The sequence below is a fragment of the Capra hircus genome, chromosome 2 (genome assembly GCF_001704415.2).
Source record: "Capra hircus breed San Clemente chromosome 2, ASM170441v1, whole genome shotgun sequence".
NCBI classification, from domain to species: Eukaryota; Metazoa; Chordata; class Mammalia; order Artiodactyla; family Bovidae; genus Capra; species Capra hircus.
The window spans coordinates 20,324,034-20,343,851 of record NC_030809.1 but is presented as its reverse complement, the minus strand read 5'-3'; the positions used below and the strand labels follow the sequence as shown (position 1 = coordinate 20,343,851).

Sequence of the window (19,818 nt, the reverse complement as noted above, 5' to 3'; positions counted from 1 at the left end):
CTTTTTATCGGAGCACATCTTCCTGTAGTTTAGTATGAAGCTATTTCCTGCACTACTTCCTACACTTTAGTATGAAAGAGTTCCTGAATTTCTCCTTCATCATTTCCACCAAACTTTCCATTTTTGTTGGGCCCTTGACTTAGCAGCAGCAGCAGCAGCAGCCATGCTTATTACTGCCTAACAACTCATCATTTGTGCTCCAAAATCACTGCAGATGGTGACTGCGGCCATGAAATAAAAAGACGCTTACTCCTTGGAAGAAAAGTTATGACCAACCTAGACAGTGTATTAAAAAAACAGAGACATTACTTTGCCAACAAAGGTCCATCTAAGTCAAAGCTATGGTTTTTCCAGTGGTCATATATGGATGTGAGAGCTGAACTGTAAAGAAAGCTGAGCACCAAAGAATTGATGTTGTTGAACTGTGGTGGTGGAGAAAACTCTTGAGAGTACCTTGAACTGCAAGGAGATCCAACAAGTCCATCCTAAAGGAGATCAGTCCTGATGTTCATTGGAAGGACTGATGTTGAAGCTGAAACTCCAATCCTTTGGCCACCTGATGTGAAGAGCTGACTCATTTGAAAAGTCCCTGATGCTAGGAAAGATTGAAGGCAGGAGGAGAAAGGGATGACAGAGGATGAGATGGTTGGATGGCATCACCGACTCAATGGACATGAGTTTGGGTAAACTCTGGGAATTGGTGGTGGACAGGGAGGCCTGGCATGCTGCAGTCCATGGGGTTGCAAAGAGTTGGATACAACTAAGCAATTGAACTAACTAACTAATAACTCATACAATTTTGCAGTTTTAAGCAACAAACACTGTTTATCTCATTCATTTTCTGAGGACCAGGAATCTGGGAGCAGCTTCGATGGTTGGTGTTGACTCAGTGTCTCCCATGAAGCCGCAGTCTAGCTACAGACTAAGGCAGTAGTCATCTGAGGCTGGACAGAGTTGGATTAAGCTTGAAACTGGGTCATTCACAAGACTGTTCCTCAATATATGGGCCTCTCCCTAAGGCTCCTTGACTTGATATGGCAGCTGGCTTCCCAGGGCAAGTAATCCAGAGGAGAGAAGACATCACACTATCTTTTTTGTTGTTGTTGTTAATGTCTTTTTATTGTGGTAAGAGTCACATAATATGAAACATACCGTCTTAACCATATTTAACTACACAGTTCAGTGGCACTAAGTACACTCACATTGTGCTGGACCTCTCACCATCATCCGTGTCCGGAATTTCTCAGTTTCCTAAACTGAAACTCAGTCCCCATTAAACACTAACTCCTCAACCTCCCTCCCTATCCCTGACTCCACGCCCTTCCCTGCCCCTGGCATCCACTCATGTACTCCCTGCCTATGTGAATTTGACTATTCTAGGTAACTCGTGTAAGTGAGTCAAATAGTATTTGGCTGCACCACCTACTGTATATTGGAATGCATTTTTAAGATTAATATATGTTCCACAAACAGATTGTGCCCTTTTCTTCCTCTGTGCTATACAGTAGGGTCTCATTAGTTGTCTGCTTTATACATAGTCGTGTGCATATGTCAGTCCCAACTTATCTCCCCCTTTCCCCTCCTGGTGTCCATAGTTTGCATCTGTGTTTCTATTTCTGCTTTGTAAATAGGTTCATCTGCACTGTTTTTGCAAGACTCCACATTTATTGGAATTGTTGTTGCTCAGTGCTAAGTCATGTCCGACTCTCTGCGACCTCCTGGACTGCTGCACGCTAGACTTCCCCGTCCTTCGCCATCTCCCAGAGCTTGCTCAGACTCTGTCCATTGAGTCAGTGATGCCATAACACATAATATATATGTGTGTGTGTGTGTTAATATGCAACATTTGTTTTTCTCTTTGTGACTTACTTCACTCCATATGACAGTCTCTAGATCCATCCACATCTCTGCAAATGGCAAAATTTTGTTCCTTGTCATGGCTAATATTCCACTGTATATATGTGCCAAACTTTCTTTAACCATTCCTCCGTTGATGGACATTTAGGTTGCTTCCATGTCCTGGCTCTTGTAAATAGTGCTACTTGACTTATTCTCAGAAGTGACACAATATCACATCCACTTTACTCTATTTGGTCACACAGACCCGCCTCAGTTAGTGTGAGAGGGGCCTTGCAGTGGCGTAGCCACCAGGGCGAGGTATCCCTGAGACCATCTTGAAGGCTGGCTACCAAAGCTCTGGGTTCAACTTTTGTTATTTCTTTTCCCTTCCTCCTCTTTATATGCCCACTTTTTAGGGCTGCCTCCTTTGGGTGTCCTCCAGGACACCCATCCAAATGGTATTCAAATGGTGTTTCCTGATTCATGCTCCCCATTCTGTATAGGAGCCCATCTCCCGGGTACCTCGGTTAGCTTCAGACTCAGTGTGGCTGCCTAAGGCATCACCCCCTACCACTGCTGTGTGTTGGCTTTGCATTTTACACACTGAAAATATGCATCTTGTTTTTTGAGTGTTTTTTTTTAAGTCTTTTATTGGAACAGACAATATGTGACAAGGTATTCATAAAGGTACCATCCCTCTTGACTTGAAGGTTCCACTCACCTCCATCTTCCAAAAATTAATTGGCATTTTTAATCTGGTTTTGTCTTCTCACCTATTTCACTTGTCTCATGAGTTGATACTTTTAATATTCTTTATCCACCATGATAGTCTAGTTTTCACAAGGAGAGGACACATACGAAGTTATTCAGTTGACTTTCTTTCTGAATTTAATCTCACAAGAAATAAAGTGTTAGTTGCTCAGTCATGTCCAACTCTTTGTGACCCTATGGACTGTAGCCCTCCTGGCTCCTCTGTCCATGGGATTCTCCAGGCAAGAATATTGGAGTGGATTACCATGCCCTCCTCCAGGGGATCCTCCTGACCCAAGGATTGAACCCATGCTCTCTTATATCTCCTCCACTGGCAGGAGGTTCTTTACCACTAGCACCACCTTTTCTGCCTTTTTTCAGAGTAGTATTGTTATGTAAGCAGTGTCCATATTTCCAGGTAATGTGACATCAGAGCTGGCCCTCGAATCCACAGAAGGCTTACTTTTGGAAAAGGGGTCCTATTTTATGAGTAACACACAGCTTTCATCTTGCATACTTTTAGTTTCCCAGATACAAAATGGATTTTTCCTTAAAATGTCTTACATTTCTGTGACTAAGTACTAGGTTTCTAAAAACTTCCAGCAACCATCCCAGAACCAGAGATGAAGAATAATAAAACATTTAAACTCCCCCTAAATTCGCCACTGACAGTCGCTGTAGGTAGCCAAGTAGTGGTGGTTCCACGTCGACAAGAGCTAAAGGGTGGCTTCTCCAGGGAGGTTTTCACCCACCTGAAGCAGCACATTCTGGAGAGATCAACCAGAATCCAGAAGTGCCTGGTTCAATTGTCAGTTAACAGCTAAAATCCTATTAAGTGCTTATTCACTGATTATCAAGTGAAAAAGTGAGCTGAGTTTTGTATACAAGCTATGTTTTATTTTTTAAATAAACAATATTATAAAAGATATTATATTATAAAAAATGTAGTATTATAAAAGATATTTTCTGAAAGACCTGGTCCTACACACAGGCAGACCAGGTATGCAGACTAAGGGACCCATTCCCCAACGTGTCTCCACCTGTGAGTCTGAGGCTGGAATTTTCTACCATGTGTGACATTTATGGCAGGGATGTGTATACGTGTGTATGTGTGTGTGCATTGATTCTTGAAAGACATGTCAGATTTTTAAAAATTAACTCATTAGCATGCCTTATACAGTATGAGATGAACTTGCATCACCTCTCAAAGGGAAAAACCACCCATTGATAGATCACTAAGCAAGCAGTGGCTGACCAGAGCTGGTGGGGGGCAGAGAAGCGGGCAGTCATGCCTAGTTTAGCACATCACAAACTCATACCTGTGTAAACTTTCACCAAACTAAGGCAAATGAGAAAAATAAGAACAGTATAGAGATTTTTATGAAGAAAAATTTACTTGTTTCATATTGAAGGGACATCTTGTACTCTGTGAGGATTTACTTGCTTCCTTTATAGTTTTTCAAATTCATTTATTTTGACAGAACGATGACAGTGGTAGAAGATAGATGGATGAGGGAGAGAGTGGATTTGTTTGTGGTTGTAGATGGTCATATGGGCTTCCCAGCGGTAAAGAATCTCTGCCTGCCAATGTAGGAGATGCAAGCAACATAGGTTCAATCCTTGGGTTGGGAAGATCCCCTGGAGTAGGAAATAGCAACCCTCTCCAGTATCCTTGCCTGGAAAATTCCATGCACAGAGGAGCCTGATGGGCTACAGACCGCGGGGTCACAAAAAGTCAGACACAAGTGAACACATACACACAAGGTCATTACCTTATATAGCAAATTACAAATAGGATAGTCCTTTGTTGGTGTCCACTTTAAAAATTATTTTATTGGCTCAGACGGTAAAAGCGTCTGCCCACAACTCAGGATTCCCGGATTTGATCCCTGGGTCAGGAAGATCCCCTGGAGAAGGAAATGGCAACCAACTCCAGTACTCTTGTCTTGAAAATCCCATGGACGGAGGAGCCTGGTAGACTACAGTCCATGGGGTCGCAAAGAGTGGGACGCGACTGAGCGACTTCACTTTCACTTTTCAAGTTCCAAAGCACTAGGTTTCAAGTTCCAAAGCACTAGGAACTTTTGGATTAGATGATCTGCAGGAATCTTCCAATCCCCAAACTGCATTAGCTTGGACTAAAGTGTGACAGAAGAAAGGAGAGGCAGGTGAGGGGGGATGGGAGGAAGAAAGAAATTCTGTCTGACATGTGGAGGCAGAAAACTCTCTCCCACTGGAGCTCAGAGCTGCTAAATTCCTTGGCTTCTCCTTTAATACTTTTAATGTAACTTTTGTACTAACACATAAATATAATGGAGGTCTTTCACACCAGCAGTTAACAGGTTTTTCCCTTAAATGGTCAAGAGGCAAAAATCAAGGATATTAGGTAGATACCTAGATGAAAGTGAAAGTGAAAGTCACTCAGTTGTGTCTGACTCTTCGCGACCCCATGAACTATGCAGTCCGTGGAATTCTCCAGGCCAGAATACTGGAGTGGATAGCCTTTCCCTTCTCCAGAGGATCCTCCCAATCCAGGGATCAAATCCAGATCTCCCACATTGCAGATGGGTTCTTTACTAGCTAAGTCACAAGGGAAGCCCAAGAAAACTGGAGATAGGTAGCCTATCCCTTCTCCAGCGGATCTTCCTGACCCAGGAATTGAACTGAGGTCTCCTGCACTGCAGGTGGATTTTTTATCAACTATGCTATCCGGGAAGCCCACCCATATAACAAGACAGAAAACAAATCCCACGGAGATTTTAGTGATGAAACACAATTATTTACAGACACCGAGATCTGAAGTTCACATAATTTTCATGATAACAAACTATTGTTTTGCTTTTAATTTTCTTTCAAGTATTTGAAAATAGAAAAGCCATTCTTAGCTCTCAGGCTGCACAGACACAGAAGGCAGACTAAATCTGACCTGTGGGCTTCCCTGGGCCACCCCACTGATCTCATGAATAGTCACAGTATGCTTATTGCTGGGATCTGATTACAGACTCACAGCTCAGTGCCTGGATGAGGACAGGAGATGTGTATTCTCTCTCCCCTGAAGTCTCAGTGGCCCCCTGTTGGTACTGTTCAGTCGCTAAGTCATGTGAACCTCTTTTGCAACCCCATGGACTGTAGCCCACCACGGTCCTCTGTCCATGGGATTCCCCAGACAAGAATACTAGAGTGGGTTGCCATTTCCTCCTCCAGGAGATCTTCCCAATCCAGGGATGGAACCCACATCTGCTGCATCACCTGCGTTGCAAGCAGATTTGTTTTCACCACTGAGCTGTCAGGAAGCCCTAGAGGCCCACAGAGCTGATCAACACTAAAACAGGACATAGCGTTGAGACTATGGCTTGAGTCAAACCACCTGGGTTTGGATTCCCCAGCTCCACTCCTGACCACCTCTAGCCTCTTCATCATCTCCTAGCCACCTTATCTAGAAGAAGCAACTAATCATAGCACCTGTCTCCTAGAGCTGTTATCAGATGTCCATCAGACCATGTACTGGGCAATGCACCCTGAGCAGTGCTCCCAAATGTTACCTACCAGTATCATTAGAGTCCTGATCGAAGTTCATTTCCTCCACAGCATCCATTACATGGAATTCTGCAGAGTCTGTTCATCTTACATGAATGCCAAAGACCTCATAGTTTTACTGAACTCAGAACCTTTTAGGGCAAGAAGAAAAACCTGCTGGTTAATGATTATAGGTATGTGAGAATGGAATATTTCAGTAAATATTACAGCCATATCAGTAATCAAGGATGTCCCAGCCCTGAGGGAACTCAGGAAGGAAAGAATACCTGCCACCTAGCAGCCATCAGACTACTGCTGCTGCTACTGCTAAGTCGCTTCAGTCATGTCCGACTCTGTGTGACCCCATAGACGGCAGCCCACCAGGCTCCCCTGTCCCTGGGGTTCTGCAGGCAAGAACACTGGAGTGGGTTGCCATTTCCTTCTCCAATGCATGAAGGTGAAAAGTGAAAGTGAAGTCGCTCAGTCGTGTCCGACTCTTTGTGACTACATGGACTATAGCCTACTAGGCGCCTCCATCCATGGGATTTTCCGGGCAAGACTACTGGAGTGGGGTGCCATTGCCTTCTCCAGGGGATCTTCCCAATCTAGGGATTGAACCCAGATCTCCTGCATTGTAGGCAAACGCTTTACCATCTAAGCCACCAGAGAAGCCCGACGCAGATGGCAGGACCCTGCAAAGAGCAGCTCGTGGAGTCTGTCTGGCACGGCCGGCCCGCACTCTGTCAGCTCTTCTTTTCACACACAGAAACTTTGGCCTCAGGCTATTGGCTGGGCAGAGGGTCAATAATCATAATGCAAAATCAACAGAGCTGCTCAGCAGAGTGTTAACCAGCTTTGAACGCTGCCAACTTCCCCTTCTGCTAAACCAGGCTGGGCTGGGTGTGGGGGAGGGGCACCCCGAGGGAGGGCTGGGCACTTCTGTTTCACAGGGATGCAGGGAAACTGGGCCTGGGTGTGCGATGGATGATGCTTCGAGCGTAGAAAGAGGAAACACCCAAGCTTCCTTTGGAAATTGTTTCCTGGTCTATTCAATGAAGAATGTTTAAAAGGTATGCCCATAACTAGATCCTTCATTAGCCGGAAGAGTAGAAATTAGAAAATTTTGTTACTGCCTGCCAGTGTTGAAGAAATGTAAATTTTATGAGACACAGTTCCTACTTGCAAGCTAGTCAATCTAATAAGCGCTCAACTCACAAGCATCTAAGTAGCAATATTAAGCTAATAAATGAGTAATAACCTACATTCTTGATTGCCCTCTGTAACAGCTAAGGGCTTCCCTGGTGGCTTAGAGGGTAAAGAGTCTTCTTGCAAAGGTGAGGAAAATGTTTTCCTAGAAACTCTTAGGGTCCCTAGCTGGGTCTGAAAATTAAATTGAGAAAAAGAGATTAACAGGAGAGAGGCATACATGTACTTTTATAAACTTTTTTTTTTTAATATGTACCTGGGAGTCTTTGCAGAAGTGACCTGAGGAGGAAGCATTTTGACCATTTAGACAAAGAAGCAGTAAATTTGTGAAGAACTGATTAGACAAAGGGGTTTGGGCTAGAGGTAGTGAAGAGTGAAGGAGCAACTAGAAGATAGGGCTAGATTAACGAGGTTTGTATACAGATTCCTCTAGTGCCCTCTCTGGGCTGATAAATTCTGTCTTTACTAAATTATTAAATTTCTTTCCTGAATTTAAGAACAAAGGGAGGAGTTTTTTCTGCATTTAGTGATTTTTAGTTGCCTTCAACTCAAAATAATTTGTATATCAAAGAGGCAGGTTTGGGGGTAACGCTTCTGATTTCCTTCACAGCCCTCTGCAGGCATCCTATGCATTCCTCTAAGAGGTTACCCACTTGACCCCATTTTACAGATGTGGAAACTGAGGCACCAGAGCTCACTCAGAGTCACACGGGTGGCTGGGCAGAGCTGGGATTTAGACCTTAGAAGTCTGCCCCAAGGCAGTGCCCTTAACCGTTCAGTCACAAACCCCTGAAACAGAAAGCAGACAGCAGGCGGTACATGGTCACAGCAGAAGTTGGAACAGAGAGCAAAGTGTGAGAGCTGATTGTTCAGCGTGCCCAAAATTGCTTCCTACTTTTGTAACATATTTGATATGCCACCTTTCACTTATAAGCACCCAGTACCCCTGGTGCATCTAACACCAGTTTATTTTATTAAACAAATAAAACAAGTTGTTTCTGTGTTCATGTACAAATCATATTTGTACATGAATTAACTAATATATTCAATTACTAATATATTAACTAATATAGTCAATATACTCTAAGATGATTATTAACAAATGATACTTTTTGGTGTCTCTGATGATTGCTCTGGACAATTGATACTGGACAAACGGCTTCAGGAAGAACTGCCTGGGAAGGCAGTGGCTTGTTTGGAAAAACATATCAGACATTAACATGAATGTTCCTTGATACAAGATAGTGGAGCAAAAAAGGAGAGGGTAGCACCTCCCAAACACTGAGTCTGGTACGGAATGCAGGGCATTCTGTGTAAAGATAGATCTTACTGTCTTCCTTTACAGGTGACGTAACTTGGAAGGATTAAGTCATTATCCCAAAGCTCCAGATCAGTTCAGTTCGGTTCGGTTGCTCAATTGTGTCCGACTCTTTGCGACCCTTCGGACTGCAGCACGCCAGGCCTACCTGTCCATCACCAACTCCCGGAGTTTACTCAAACTCTTGTCCATTGAGTCAGTGATGCCATCCAACCATCTCATCCTTGGTCGTCCCCTTCTCTCACCTTCAATCGTTCCCAGCATCAGGGTTTCTTCCAATGAATCAGCTCTTCACATCAGGTGGCCAAAGGATTGGAGTTTCAGCTTCAACATCAGTCCTTCCAATGAACATTCAGGACTGATTTCCTTTAGGATGGACTGGTTGGAGCTCCTTGCAGTCCAAGGGACTCTCAAGAGTCTTCTCCAACACCACAGTTCAAAAGCATCGATTCTTCAGTGCTCAGCTTTCTGTATAGTCCAACTCTCACATCCATACATGACCACAGGAAAAACCATAGCCTTGACTAGATGGAAATTTGTTGGCAAAGTAATGTCTCTGCTTTTTAATATGCTGTCTAGGTTGGTCAAAATTTTTCTTCCAAGGAGTAAGGGTCTTTTAATTTCATGGCCGCAATCCCCATCTGCAGTGATTTTGGGGCCAAAAAAAAAATGTCTGCCCACTGTTTCCACTGTTTCTCCATCTATTTGCCATGAAGTGATGGGACTAAATGCCATGATCTTTGTTTTCTGAATGTTGAGATTTACGCCAACTTTTTCACTCTCCTCTTTCACTTTCTTCAAGAGGCTTTTTAGTTCCTCTTCACTTTCTGCCATAAGGGTGGTGTCATCTGCATATCTGAGGTTATTGATATTTCTCCCAGCAATCTTGATTCCAGCTTGTGCTTCATCCAGCCCAGCATCTCTCATGATGTACTCTGCATATAAGTTAAATAAGCAGAGTGACAATATACAGCCTTGACATACTCCTTTTCCTATTTGGAACCACTCTGTTGTACCATGTCCAGTTCTAAATGTTGCTTCCTGACTGGCATACAGGTTTCTCAAGAGGCAGGTCAGATAGACTGGTATTCCCATCTCTTTCAGAATTGTCCACAGCTTATTGTGATCCACACAGCCAAAGGCTTTGGCATAGTCAAGAAAGCAGAAATAGATGTTTTTCTGGAACTCTCTTGCTTTATCCATAATCCAGTGGATGTTGGCAATTTGATCCCTGGTTCCTCTGCCTTTTCTAAAACCAGCTTGAATATCTGGAAATTCACGGTTCACATACTGCTTGGAGAATTTTGAGCTTTACTTTATTAGCGTGTGAGATGAGTGCAATTGTGTGGTAGTTTGATCATTCTTTGGCATTGCCTTTCTTTGGGATTGGAATGAAAATGGACCTTTTCCAGTCCTGTGGCTACTTGCTGAGTTTTCCAAATTTGCTGGCATATTGAGTGCAGCACTTTCACAGCGTCATCTCTCAGGATTTGAAACAGCTCAACTGGAATTCTGTCACCTCCACTAGCTTTGTTCGTAGTGATGCTTCTAAGGCCCACTTGACTTCATATTCCAGGATGTCTGGCTCTAGGTGAGTGATCATACCATCGTGATTATCTGGGTCATGAAGATTTTTTTTGTACTATTCTTCTGTGTATTCTTGCCACCTCTTCTTAATATCTTCTGCTTCTGTTAGGTCCCTACCATTTCTGTCCTTTATTGAGCCCATCTTTGCATGAATTATTCCCTTTGATATCTCTAATTTTCTTGAAGAGATCTCTAGTCTTTCCCATTCTATTGTTTTCCTTTATGTCTTTACACTGTTCATTGAGGAAGACTTTCTTATCTCTCCTTGCTATTCTTTGGAACTCTGCATTCAAATGGGTATATCTTTCCTTTTCTCCTTTGCTTTTGGCTTCTCTTCTTTTCACAGATATTTGTAAGGCCTCCTCAGACAGCCATTTTGCTTTTTTGCATTTATTTTTCTTGGAGATGGTCTTGCTCCCTTTCTCCTGTACAATGTCACGAACCTCCATCTATAGTTCACCAGGTACTCTATCAAGCTCCAGATAGTAGCTGGCAAATCTGGAAATAGATCCCATACATATTTGGCAGAAGGCCTATGATTTTTGGGCTTCATGCTGCTGCTGCTGCTGCTGCTAAGTCGCTTCAGTCGTGTCCAACTCTGTGCAACCCCATAGATGGCAGCCCACCAGGCTCCCCTGTCCCTGGGATTCTCCAGGCAAGAACGCTGGAGTGGGTCACCATTTCCTTCTCCAGTGCATGAAAGTGAAAAGTGAAAGTGAAATCGCTCAGCCGTGTCCGACTTTTAGCGACCCCATGGACTGCAGCCTACCAGGCTCCTCCATCCATGGGATTTTCCAGCAAGAGTACTGGAGTGGGTTGCCATTATCTTCTCCATTGGGCTTCATAGGCTACAAGATTTAACTGCTTAGGGTCTCACAAGTTTAACTGTTTAATATGCAACAGTGTAAAATATCATGGAATCCTGGATTACTTCCTGATGTGATTAGGAGAAAAGTCAGAAAATCACTATTAAGGGTTTTCTGCTCTTGATGAATGGTTTCTTACTTCATTAAGGTACATGGAAACTAAAAGGTACTTTATTGTTGGAAGTGGAAAAATCATTAAAATGTTACTTAAGAAGTTTCCATAATTATGCTTTCTTAATAGTTCACAGCATTTGGTTATACTGGTTTTAAAAGGATCTAGCATTTGAGTAGTAATTAGTGGGTTACGTTATGTTAATATAATCATGGTGTTTCAACAGTGAGTCCAAAAAAGTGGATCAAATGCAACAAAAATGAAAATATGGCCACTGTTACATTCTAGTCAACTGATCTGTCTGAATTATTGAATTATTAAAACACATTCACAGAGTTAAAAATTTATTTCAAACATAAAAAAAGTTATTTTAAGAAAAGCAGTACAATTAAGAGAAATGGATCTCTTGAGTCTGGGGCTAATGTTACCACCATGCAAAGACAGTGCCATGCCTTATTTCACATGGCCCTGGGCTGGGCTCCATGCTTCTAGAGAAGCAGCTGAGCATCAGCCAGATAGCTGCCCAGACGGTAATTTTGAGTTAACTCAATCAGCTGGAGCACCCACAGGTCAGCAACTTCACAGCCTCTGAAGTCCTAGTTAGTTCAATTGTGCGTGGCCAGGGCCAGGGCCATGCCTCGCCAATGTCACTGAAAATTCAAGTTGGAAGAATTCTGGAGCAGTTCTGCTCACCTGGGCCCAGAAACACAGCCCCAGGCCTGGTTCTGGAGTCCTGCCAATAGTGCTGACCGTCTACACGTGGGTGACACGGCGGATGAGTAGATGGCCCGGTGATTTCCCTTTCACTGACTCTCCTAGCGGTCAGCCTCTAACCAGAACTCTCCATACCTGGTGTACAACAGACCGATGGCTGCCAGTGCCCGCCTCCCCTTGACACGCCTAGGCTTTCCCTGCACACCAACATTTGCCTGCTCCATGCTGGAGGTGTGTGATTGCCAAGAGTTAGCTGCTTCTGCCAGTTGTACTTATTATTATAACAAGGTCATCTAATTAAATATTAAATAACAAATTGGTTAAATACAAATACAGAAAAAGACATGTTTCTGTGAAAACTAGCTTGGAAGATCTGATAAGAAACTGCTGTTCAATTAAGTGTGGCTGAGACAACATTTAAAAAGTTAGAGGGAAACATGGGTTCATATCTAGAAGGACTCTATACTCAGACTGCATCACCAGCATCTTTAAACAATTGGGCTGCTCCAAGAAAATCCAAACTAGAAATGTCGGTGGTTCTGAAGAGGAAAAGTTAAAATTTGACCCCCTTCTCCTTCTGTCTCTGTAACTGAGCTTGGCCCTTGCAGAGTCTAGATCATGTAGGTCACGTAGTCTCAGAAAGTGGGGATTTGCAATACTAGGAACTGGAGTTTATCTCACTCACCCTTGTCCTGCTCTTTGCAATTGCCCAGCCCCTGCAAACCTGCTTAATTATGCGGGTCCAGGTCAGACATCCCCTTCCTCCTCTTGACTGCTGTTCTCATGCAAGCAAAACCCCTTAGTTTAAACCAGCCTATTAACAGTGAATGTTGCCCACTACAGTCTGTCTATAAAAACTCTGTAATCCCTTTGTTCAGGGCTCAGAGCTTGGAGCGTTAGCTCCTCTGAGCCTGCTGACATAATAAACCTGAGTTCTCCCACTCTCCGGGTGTGGTGCTTGGTTTCTCGAGTGCTGGTTTCTGCAACATTACATTATGGGTGTGACTTAGCAAAACTGATGCTGTAGACCTCTGAACAGCAGCCCCGTTCCCAAAGAAGGGGCCTGGGCCCTATTTACAAGACTGAAGAATTGGTGTGCACGTTTTAAGTTAAAATGCCTAAAGTGCTCATGTATCTTGTCTATCTGTTTTTGATTGCTCACTTTAACTTCTTAAGCTAACCAACCAGCTAGCTCCAAACCATCAAATTGTTGTAGCCACAAACAAACTCACTCCGAAGTACAATGCAGATAGTGGAGTGCAGTTTATTACACCAGCGAGCCCAAAGCAGAGTCTCCTCTTAGCCAAGGACCCTGACCAGTTTTTGTGAAAATCTTATATACCCTAACTGTATGTGCACAAACCTGCCTCCCCAAATTCCCTGAAACTAGTCTGAACAAAGGAAAAAGAAAGATACAATTAAAGTTAACCCATGATTCATATGCCTTAAGCCTAGGTAGTTAACAGTGGACAATTATCAATAGGCCTGTGGTCATACCCCAATAAGCATAGTAGAATGTATGATTCTATTCGGTTACACAGATAATTAGGGTATTATTTTAGGTGACAGAGAGTCTAAGTATGAGCCCTGGGTCTGGTTTTCCAGTTGGTATGTCGTTTCCATAGATACTGGGCATATAGCTTAAAGTCCACCGTCCAGCCCAAGATGGAGTCCTGCTTTCAAGATAGAACCTGTTCCGCTTCCTCCTTCAAAATAAGACTTCTACCTTCATGTGAAAACCATGAAACCAAGTAAAAACAAAGGCTAAATGTGTCACCCATGAAGGTTCAAGACCCTAACTCAAGGGCAATAATGTAAAGAGTTAGGGGCCGTGATTTTGATGACAGTGCACAGGGATCGGTGTTGCTGTGGGTGGCGATGCGAGGACAGTCCCCAGACAGCAGGGGATTCAAGGGAACAAACGAGGGCTGGTGCCAGAGTCCCACACCTGCTCTCTGGGTGCAGTCGTGTGGGCTCTAAAGCCGCTTGGATCTCTGACAGTCACTTGTTCAGACCTCATATATTGATTGTAGGTGAACTCATTGATTGAGACTAAATCTCTGGTATGAAAAGATTTGTTAAAAATTAAATAGCTTTTCATTTTCTAATGGTCGTCAATAGCCTTGGAAAGCTGAAGATCTTGTTTAACAGCTATTAATAGTAATGAAGTCATTGCATCAGAATCCCTTTCTTAGGTTTGAAAATGATGTTGCTACTGAATAAGAATGTACTCTTGTTTGGGGGAGATGCATGCAGAAGTGTTAGGCGTGAAGTGTCATGGTGTCTACAGTCCACTTTTCAATGGATTGGCAAGGAAGTGTGCCTGTGCGTGTGCGTGTGTGTGCGTGTGTGGAGAGAGAGAAACAGAAAGAAAGTGACAGCTGGAATGACTAGGAGAGTATGTTAACAGTTGGGAAACCTAGATGAAAAGATATATAGGTATTCATTATACTGTTTTTCAGTTCTTCTGAGGGTTTAAAAATTTTTCCCCTCGAAATGTGTATATCCAAGCAACTAACAACTAATTAACCTTGTGTTAATTTTAACATGTGTTAAAATAGCCAAAGCTTCTAGTTTCATTCTCTCCCACTTCAAACAAAGTTGTTCAGAATTCATACATAGAAAATATATACACGTATATATATATGACTGAGCTTCCCTGGTGGCTCAGAGGTTAAAGCGTCTGCCTGCAATGCGGGAGACCTGGGTTCAATCCCTGGGTCAGGAAGACCCCTGGAGAAGGAAATGTCAACCCACTCCAGGATTCTTGCCTGGAGAATCCCATGGACGGAGGAGCCTGTATATATATATATACAGAAAACATCTTAATCATGGCAGCCCAGTAATAGCCATATATATCACATGCCCTGAAATTCCAGGACCAATCTGGATATAAACAAATTACCAGTGTTCCATTCATTCATTGAGCCATTCAGTCAAGCCACAAGCATTTGTTCAGGACATGTTACAGCCAGGGTTGACAGTGTGAACAAGACTGGGCAGTTCCTTCTCTTCTGAGGCTTAGGGGCATCAAGAAAAATATACATTACACATAGAGCTGCAAGTGGCCCGTTGGAGCATATAGGAAAGGGGACCTGACCTTGTTTTGGAGGAGTACAGCAAGCATTTATTTGTTCAAACTAAGACTGAAAGAGTCCCAATAATATATGACTGTGACTTACTCCAGGAAATAAACCTTAAGATGGCAATTCTTCATCTATGAAGAATTGATGCTTTTGAACTGTGGTGCTGGGAAAGACTCTTGAGAGTCCCTTGAACAGCAAGGAGATTAAACCAGTCAATCCTAAAGGAAATCAACCCTAAATATTCACTGGAAGGACTGAAGCTCCAATACTTTGGCCACATGATGCAAAGAGCTGACTCACTGGAAAAGACCCTGATGCTGGGAAAGATTGAGGGCATGAGGAGAAGGGGACAACAGAGGGTGAGATGGTTGGATAGCATCACTGACTCAATGGACATGAGTTTGAGCAAACTCTGGGAGTTGGTGATGGACAGGGAGGCCTGGAGTGGTGCAGTCCACGAGGCTGCTAAGAGTTGGAAATGACTTAGCAACTGAACAGCAACATGCACCTTTTTAGGAGTTAGAGGACTGCCAGTTTGCCTTCTCCTACCTGTGGTCCCGAGATGCTCCAAATCCAGGTCTTGTGTGATGTCTGGGAGGCAGAAGAGTCAGAGAGGCTCAGGATCTACATGAAACAGTGGCCACCACTGCTGTGTAAACTAGAGCACCAGGTCCGTGTGGGGTTGAGTGTCCCTGCCCCAGTATCTGGGTGTAAGACTCAGACTTTCTTCTTCTGAGGCCCTACTGCCTCCTCCAGACACTGTGGAGGAACAGCTTGGTGGTCCCTCCATTCTTGGGGCCAACCATCAACGGGTCCCTACACTCCAGAAACAAAAGCCAGGAAAAATCTTACCTTCACTCAGCTTTTGCTTTCAGCCCAGTGATGAAAGCCTCCCTAAAGCCTGGCTACTTTCTTGGATTGAGAGGGAAAATGGCATCACAAACAAAAAGCGGATATACAGACTAGGGTCCAAGTGTTCAGAAATCTTTAAAGAATTAGCTCTACCCTGCAGACTGGGCTTATCGATGTTGGTTTAGACTGGTAGTATCAGAGTCACCCCAGGGGCCTATTATAGATTACTGCAAAACACCAGGGTTATTGATTCTGTGAGTCTGGAGTGAGGCCAAGAATTTGCATTTCTGATAGGTTTCCAGATACTGCTGATACTACTCTGAAAATCCACACTTTGAGAACAACTGCTTTAATAAATATTAGTATTGTTGTTCAGTCAATAAGTCTTGTCCAACTCTTTATGACCCCAAGGACTGTAGCCCGCCAACCTCCTCTGTCATGGGATTTCCCAGGCAAGAATACTGGAATGGGTTGCCATATCCTTCTCCAGGGGATCTTCCTGACCCAGGGATTAAATTCCCATCTCCTGCATTGGCAGGCATATTCTTTACCACTGAACCACTAGGGAAGTCCAGATATTAGTATACTAGTACACTAAATTAGTATACTAGATTTGGTATATATTTTAGTATACTTAAATATGTGATTGAAATGAACACTAAGGTTTAAAAACCCAGATAAACAAGATTAAAATAATTAAGCTAGATATGGCCTAATGATCCCCAGCATCAGGGAGGAAAAGTGGAAAATTTTAGTCTTCTTAAAGAATGCCAAATAACTAACCCTTGGGGGAAATATAGACCTTCCTTTTCAATTACTTATTTTTCATTCATAGAAATTGTGATGGGTGAAAATGTGGTGAGAATCAAGGATGAGTGTATGAAAATGATTATGGTCTCCCCTTTCTTAAATAACAACATAACCTACTGCCTTGGGATTAGAAAATAGATTCAATTTAATTTTTTTTTGTTTGTGTACTTATATTTTTGTTTTTTAATTATTATTATTATTATTATTATTTTGGCCATACCAGGCAGCATATATGATCTTAGATCCCTGACCAGAAATGGAACTCGTGCCCCCTGCAGTGGAAGCTCGGAGCCATAATCACTAGAACACCAGGGAATTCCCTGTGTATTTTTATTTTGATTGCGGAGTCCTCACTTTGGGACTATCTGAGGCAATTTCTTTTTATTTTTTCTACCAGCCAGCACATCTCCTAGGCTTGCTCTGCCTCTGTTGTCAATTAATATTTTTTTCTGAGGAAAATAAACTAATTTTCAGTTAATATTAACAACCCCCCCCCAAAAAAGATAAATATATAACCATAGAATGTGTGTCCAAAATGTTTAAACCCACTATTTAAAACTATTTCTCTCTCTTTCTCTGCTGGCAGAGAGGAATTTAAAAACTGGCCTTTGTAAAATAAATAAATAAAAACTGGCCTTCATAGAATAAATAAATAAAAACACCTTCATTAGAGTTGGCATGCGCATAGGTGTGAAAGCTAGAGTTGCAAGTGGTTCTAAGTGACCATTAAGATGTGTGAGTTCCCAAGGTCGCAGCCCAATTTTTGGTTTTGTTTTTTAATAAGAAAGAGCACTTTGAGATCAGCATCAGTGAATTAGTTTCTTCTTGAAAATACATGATGAATACTGATCATCCTTTTTCAGTCTTAAACATTATTGCAGGGAAAGAAACCTATAGAATTATCTACAGAAGATATCACCAGTTAATAAATATATACAAATTCAGCTATGTTCATTTTGTTGAACCAAGAAATCTGCAAATATTAGACCACTTTCTCCCTACAACAATGGCAATTTCATATGATTCAACTATATAGTGTTCTGGAAAAATAAAGGAGAGCTGACTTGGTCTTTTCCATGAATAAATCACTTGAAATTCCTAAATACAATAAAAATGGTGTACAGTTATCTGACAGTTCTATATCCTTTTCACTTTTCTACTCTGTTTCTATTGATAAATTGCTACGGTATCACAGGACTCCTGCTAAATGGTGTTTGATGCTCAGAGAACAGAAAAATATGTTTGCTTTTGTTCTGTCGGTTGGAATTTATTAAGCCGTTTTTAAACAAAACCCTTTCTCTTTCTCTCTTCCTAGGGCTGTATCTGTAAAGACAAAGGCCGGTGCTTCTGTGATGGGGCCAAAGGGGAGAAGGTAAAAACAAAACCTTCATTCTGGTTCTTTTCTCCATAGAGCTCATTAACGATTCACACTCTTCCTTCATTGGTAGCAGACAGATCAGCAGGAACATATTCCATTCCCCAAATCCAATTTTTTTGTCTTATTAAATTTGTCTTCTGTTTTATATTTTGGTTTTTTGGCCAGGAAACATATGGGGTCTTAGCTCCTTGACCAGGGACTGAACCTGCACTCCCTGAATTGGAAGGTGAAGTGTTAACCACCGGTGTTGACAGTCAGGAAAGTCCTTCCCCCAAAACAATTTTAAAGTAATTGTATATAAATATTAATCGGGAGTGGTGGAAAAGCCTTGGAGGAAATGCTTCAGATAACTGGTATAAATGCGGGCAATTACTGTAACTCTCTCGATCTGGAAACAAAAAATATTAAGTTAAAGAAAAAGAAAGTTTTTGAGAATGATCCGTATGTATCCCCTGTTTACATTGTCGCTGAAGGCGAGAGAATTGAAAACAGCGTGATTCGCTCACTTGGACACAAACGAAACCCGCAGATTTTGTCCTGCAGCATTGGTGTAAGGGCGCCCTCTGGTGGACGAATCTTGCACAAGCACTCTCTCGAGGCAAAAATTCAGCTAGACAAAGTAGCTCCATTGCAGAATTGGAGTAAAAAATGAGTGCCGTGAAATCTCATTAATTCGCTCCATTAACTTTCAATTTGTGATAATTAAGACGGAGCCAGAACTAAAATTTTTCCTTTGTTTACAAAACCCTTTTCTCAGATACGCTAATGAATTGCTTAACAATATTGAAAGATGACTGCTTAAAAATATTTTTAAAAGAATGCATTTTAAGCTCTTTAGACAAAATAATTTGCAAGTTAATTACAATAAAAATTACCATATTTAAAGTATTCAATGATTCATGTGTAGTTTGATGTAGGGTTTTTCCCTGAAGCTGTGAAAGTGGTATGTTCAGATCCGTGTTGAAAAGCTATGACTCATTCTCTCATTCAAGAAGCATTTATTGAATCCCTCCTCTGGGTGAGATGCTATTCAAAGTGTGAAGGTAACAGTCTTGAGAGGGGCCTAGCAAATTCTTCTGCTTCTCTTTTTATTGGGTGTGTGTGTGCACACATCATGTGAAATAGCTGACTTGCTCTGTTTTAAAAATCTAAGTTTCTACTTGTCTACTAGATTATCTGAATCAAACCAGTGGCCTTAACTGTTGAAGAGTAATCCCAGGATCTGTGTTCATGGGAAGATTATTTGTTGGCAGAACCATGTCCCTTACTGGGCCTAAAATTACTCCCTGACCCCTAAGGGCTTTCCCATATTATCATCTCTTAACTATGTAGCTCACACTTTTGGTTTTGCCACTCTTGATATCTCTCCCGCATCTCCTCCACAAATAGCAGATTGAATTACTAATTCCTGTGTAATCAAGAAAGGACTGAAACTCATAGCCTGTGTGTTGTTCTTTCGAGCTACATAGCGATTATGCACACTCCCAAGACATTCCTGAACCTGATTGTCACTCTCTCTCCATCCCCCAAAAAACACCCTTCACCAACCTCCATCTTTCTAACTGGGCTTTCCCTCTCAGTTCTTGATTCCCTGAATCTCTGTTCTATGTAGCTCTGCCATTTGGCTAAAAGTCGAGTTTCCAGAAGACCAAAGACAAATGCTTTCAAGCCTACAGACAAACACTAACAGAAACATTCCAGTTTCTATTACACTTAGCGTTGAGAGCTTTTTTTTTTAATCCAAGAAAGAAATGTGCAAAATGTTATCATTATATCATAAAGAG

General features: G+C 42.3%; 1 protein-coding gene across 1 annotated transcript in view; it reads left to right on the top strand.

Annotated features, from left to right (window-relative positions):
• Nucleotides 1-19,818, top strand: part of COL4A3 (collagen type IV alpha 3 chain) — a 159,254-nt gene that overhangs the window by 63,393 nt on the left and 76,043 nt on the right. Inside the window, exon 2 of the mRNA XM_018058855.1 lies at nucleotides 17,972-18,028. Coding sequence (XP_017914344.1) covers nucleotides 17,972-18,028 — 57 coding nt within the window. The remainder of the gene's footprint in view (nucleotides 1-17,971; nucleotides 18,029-19,818) is intronic.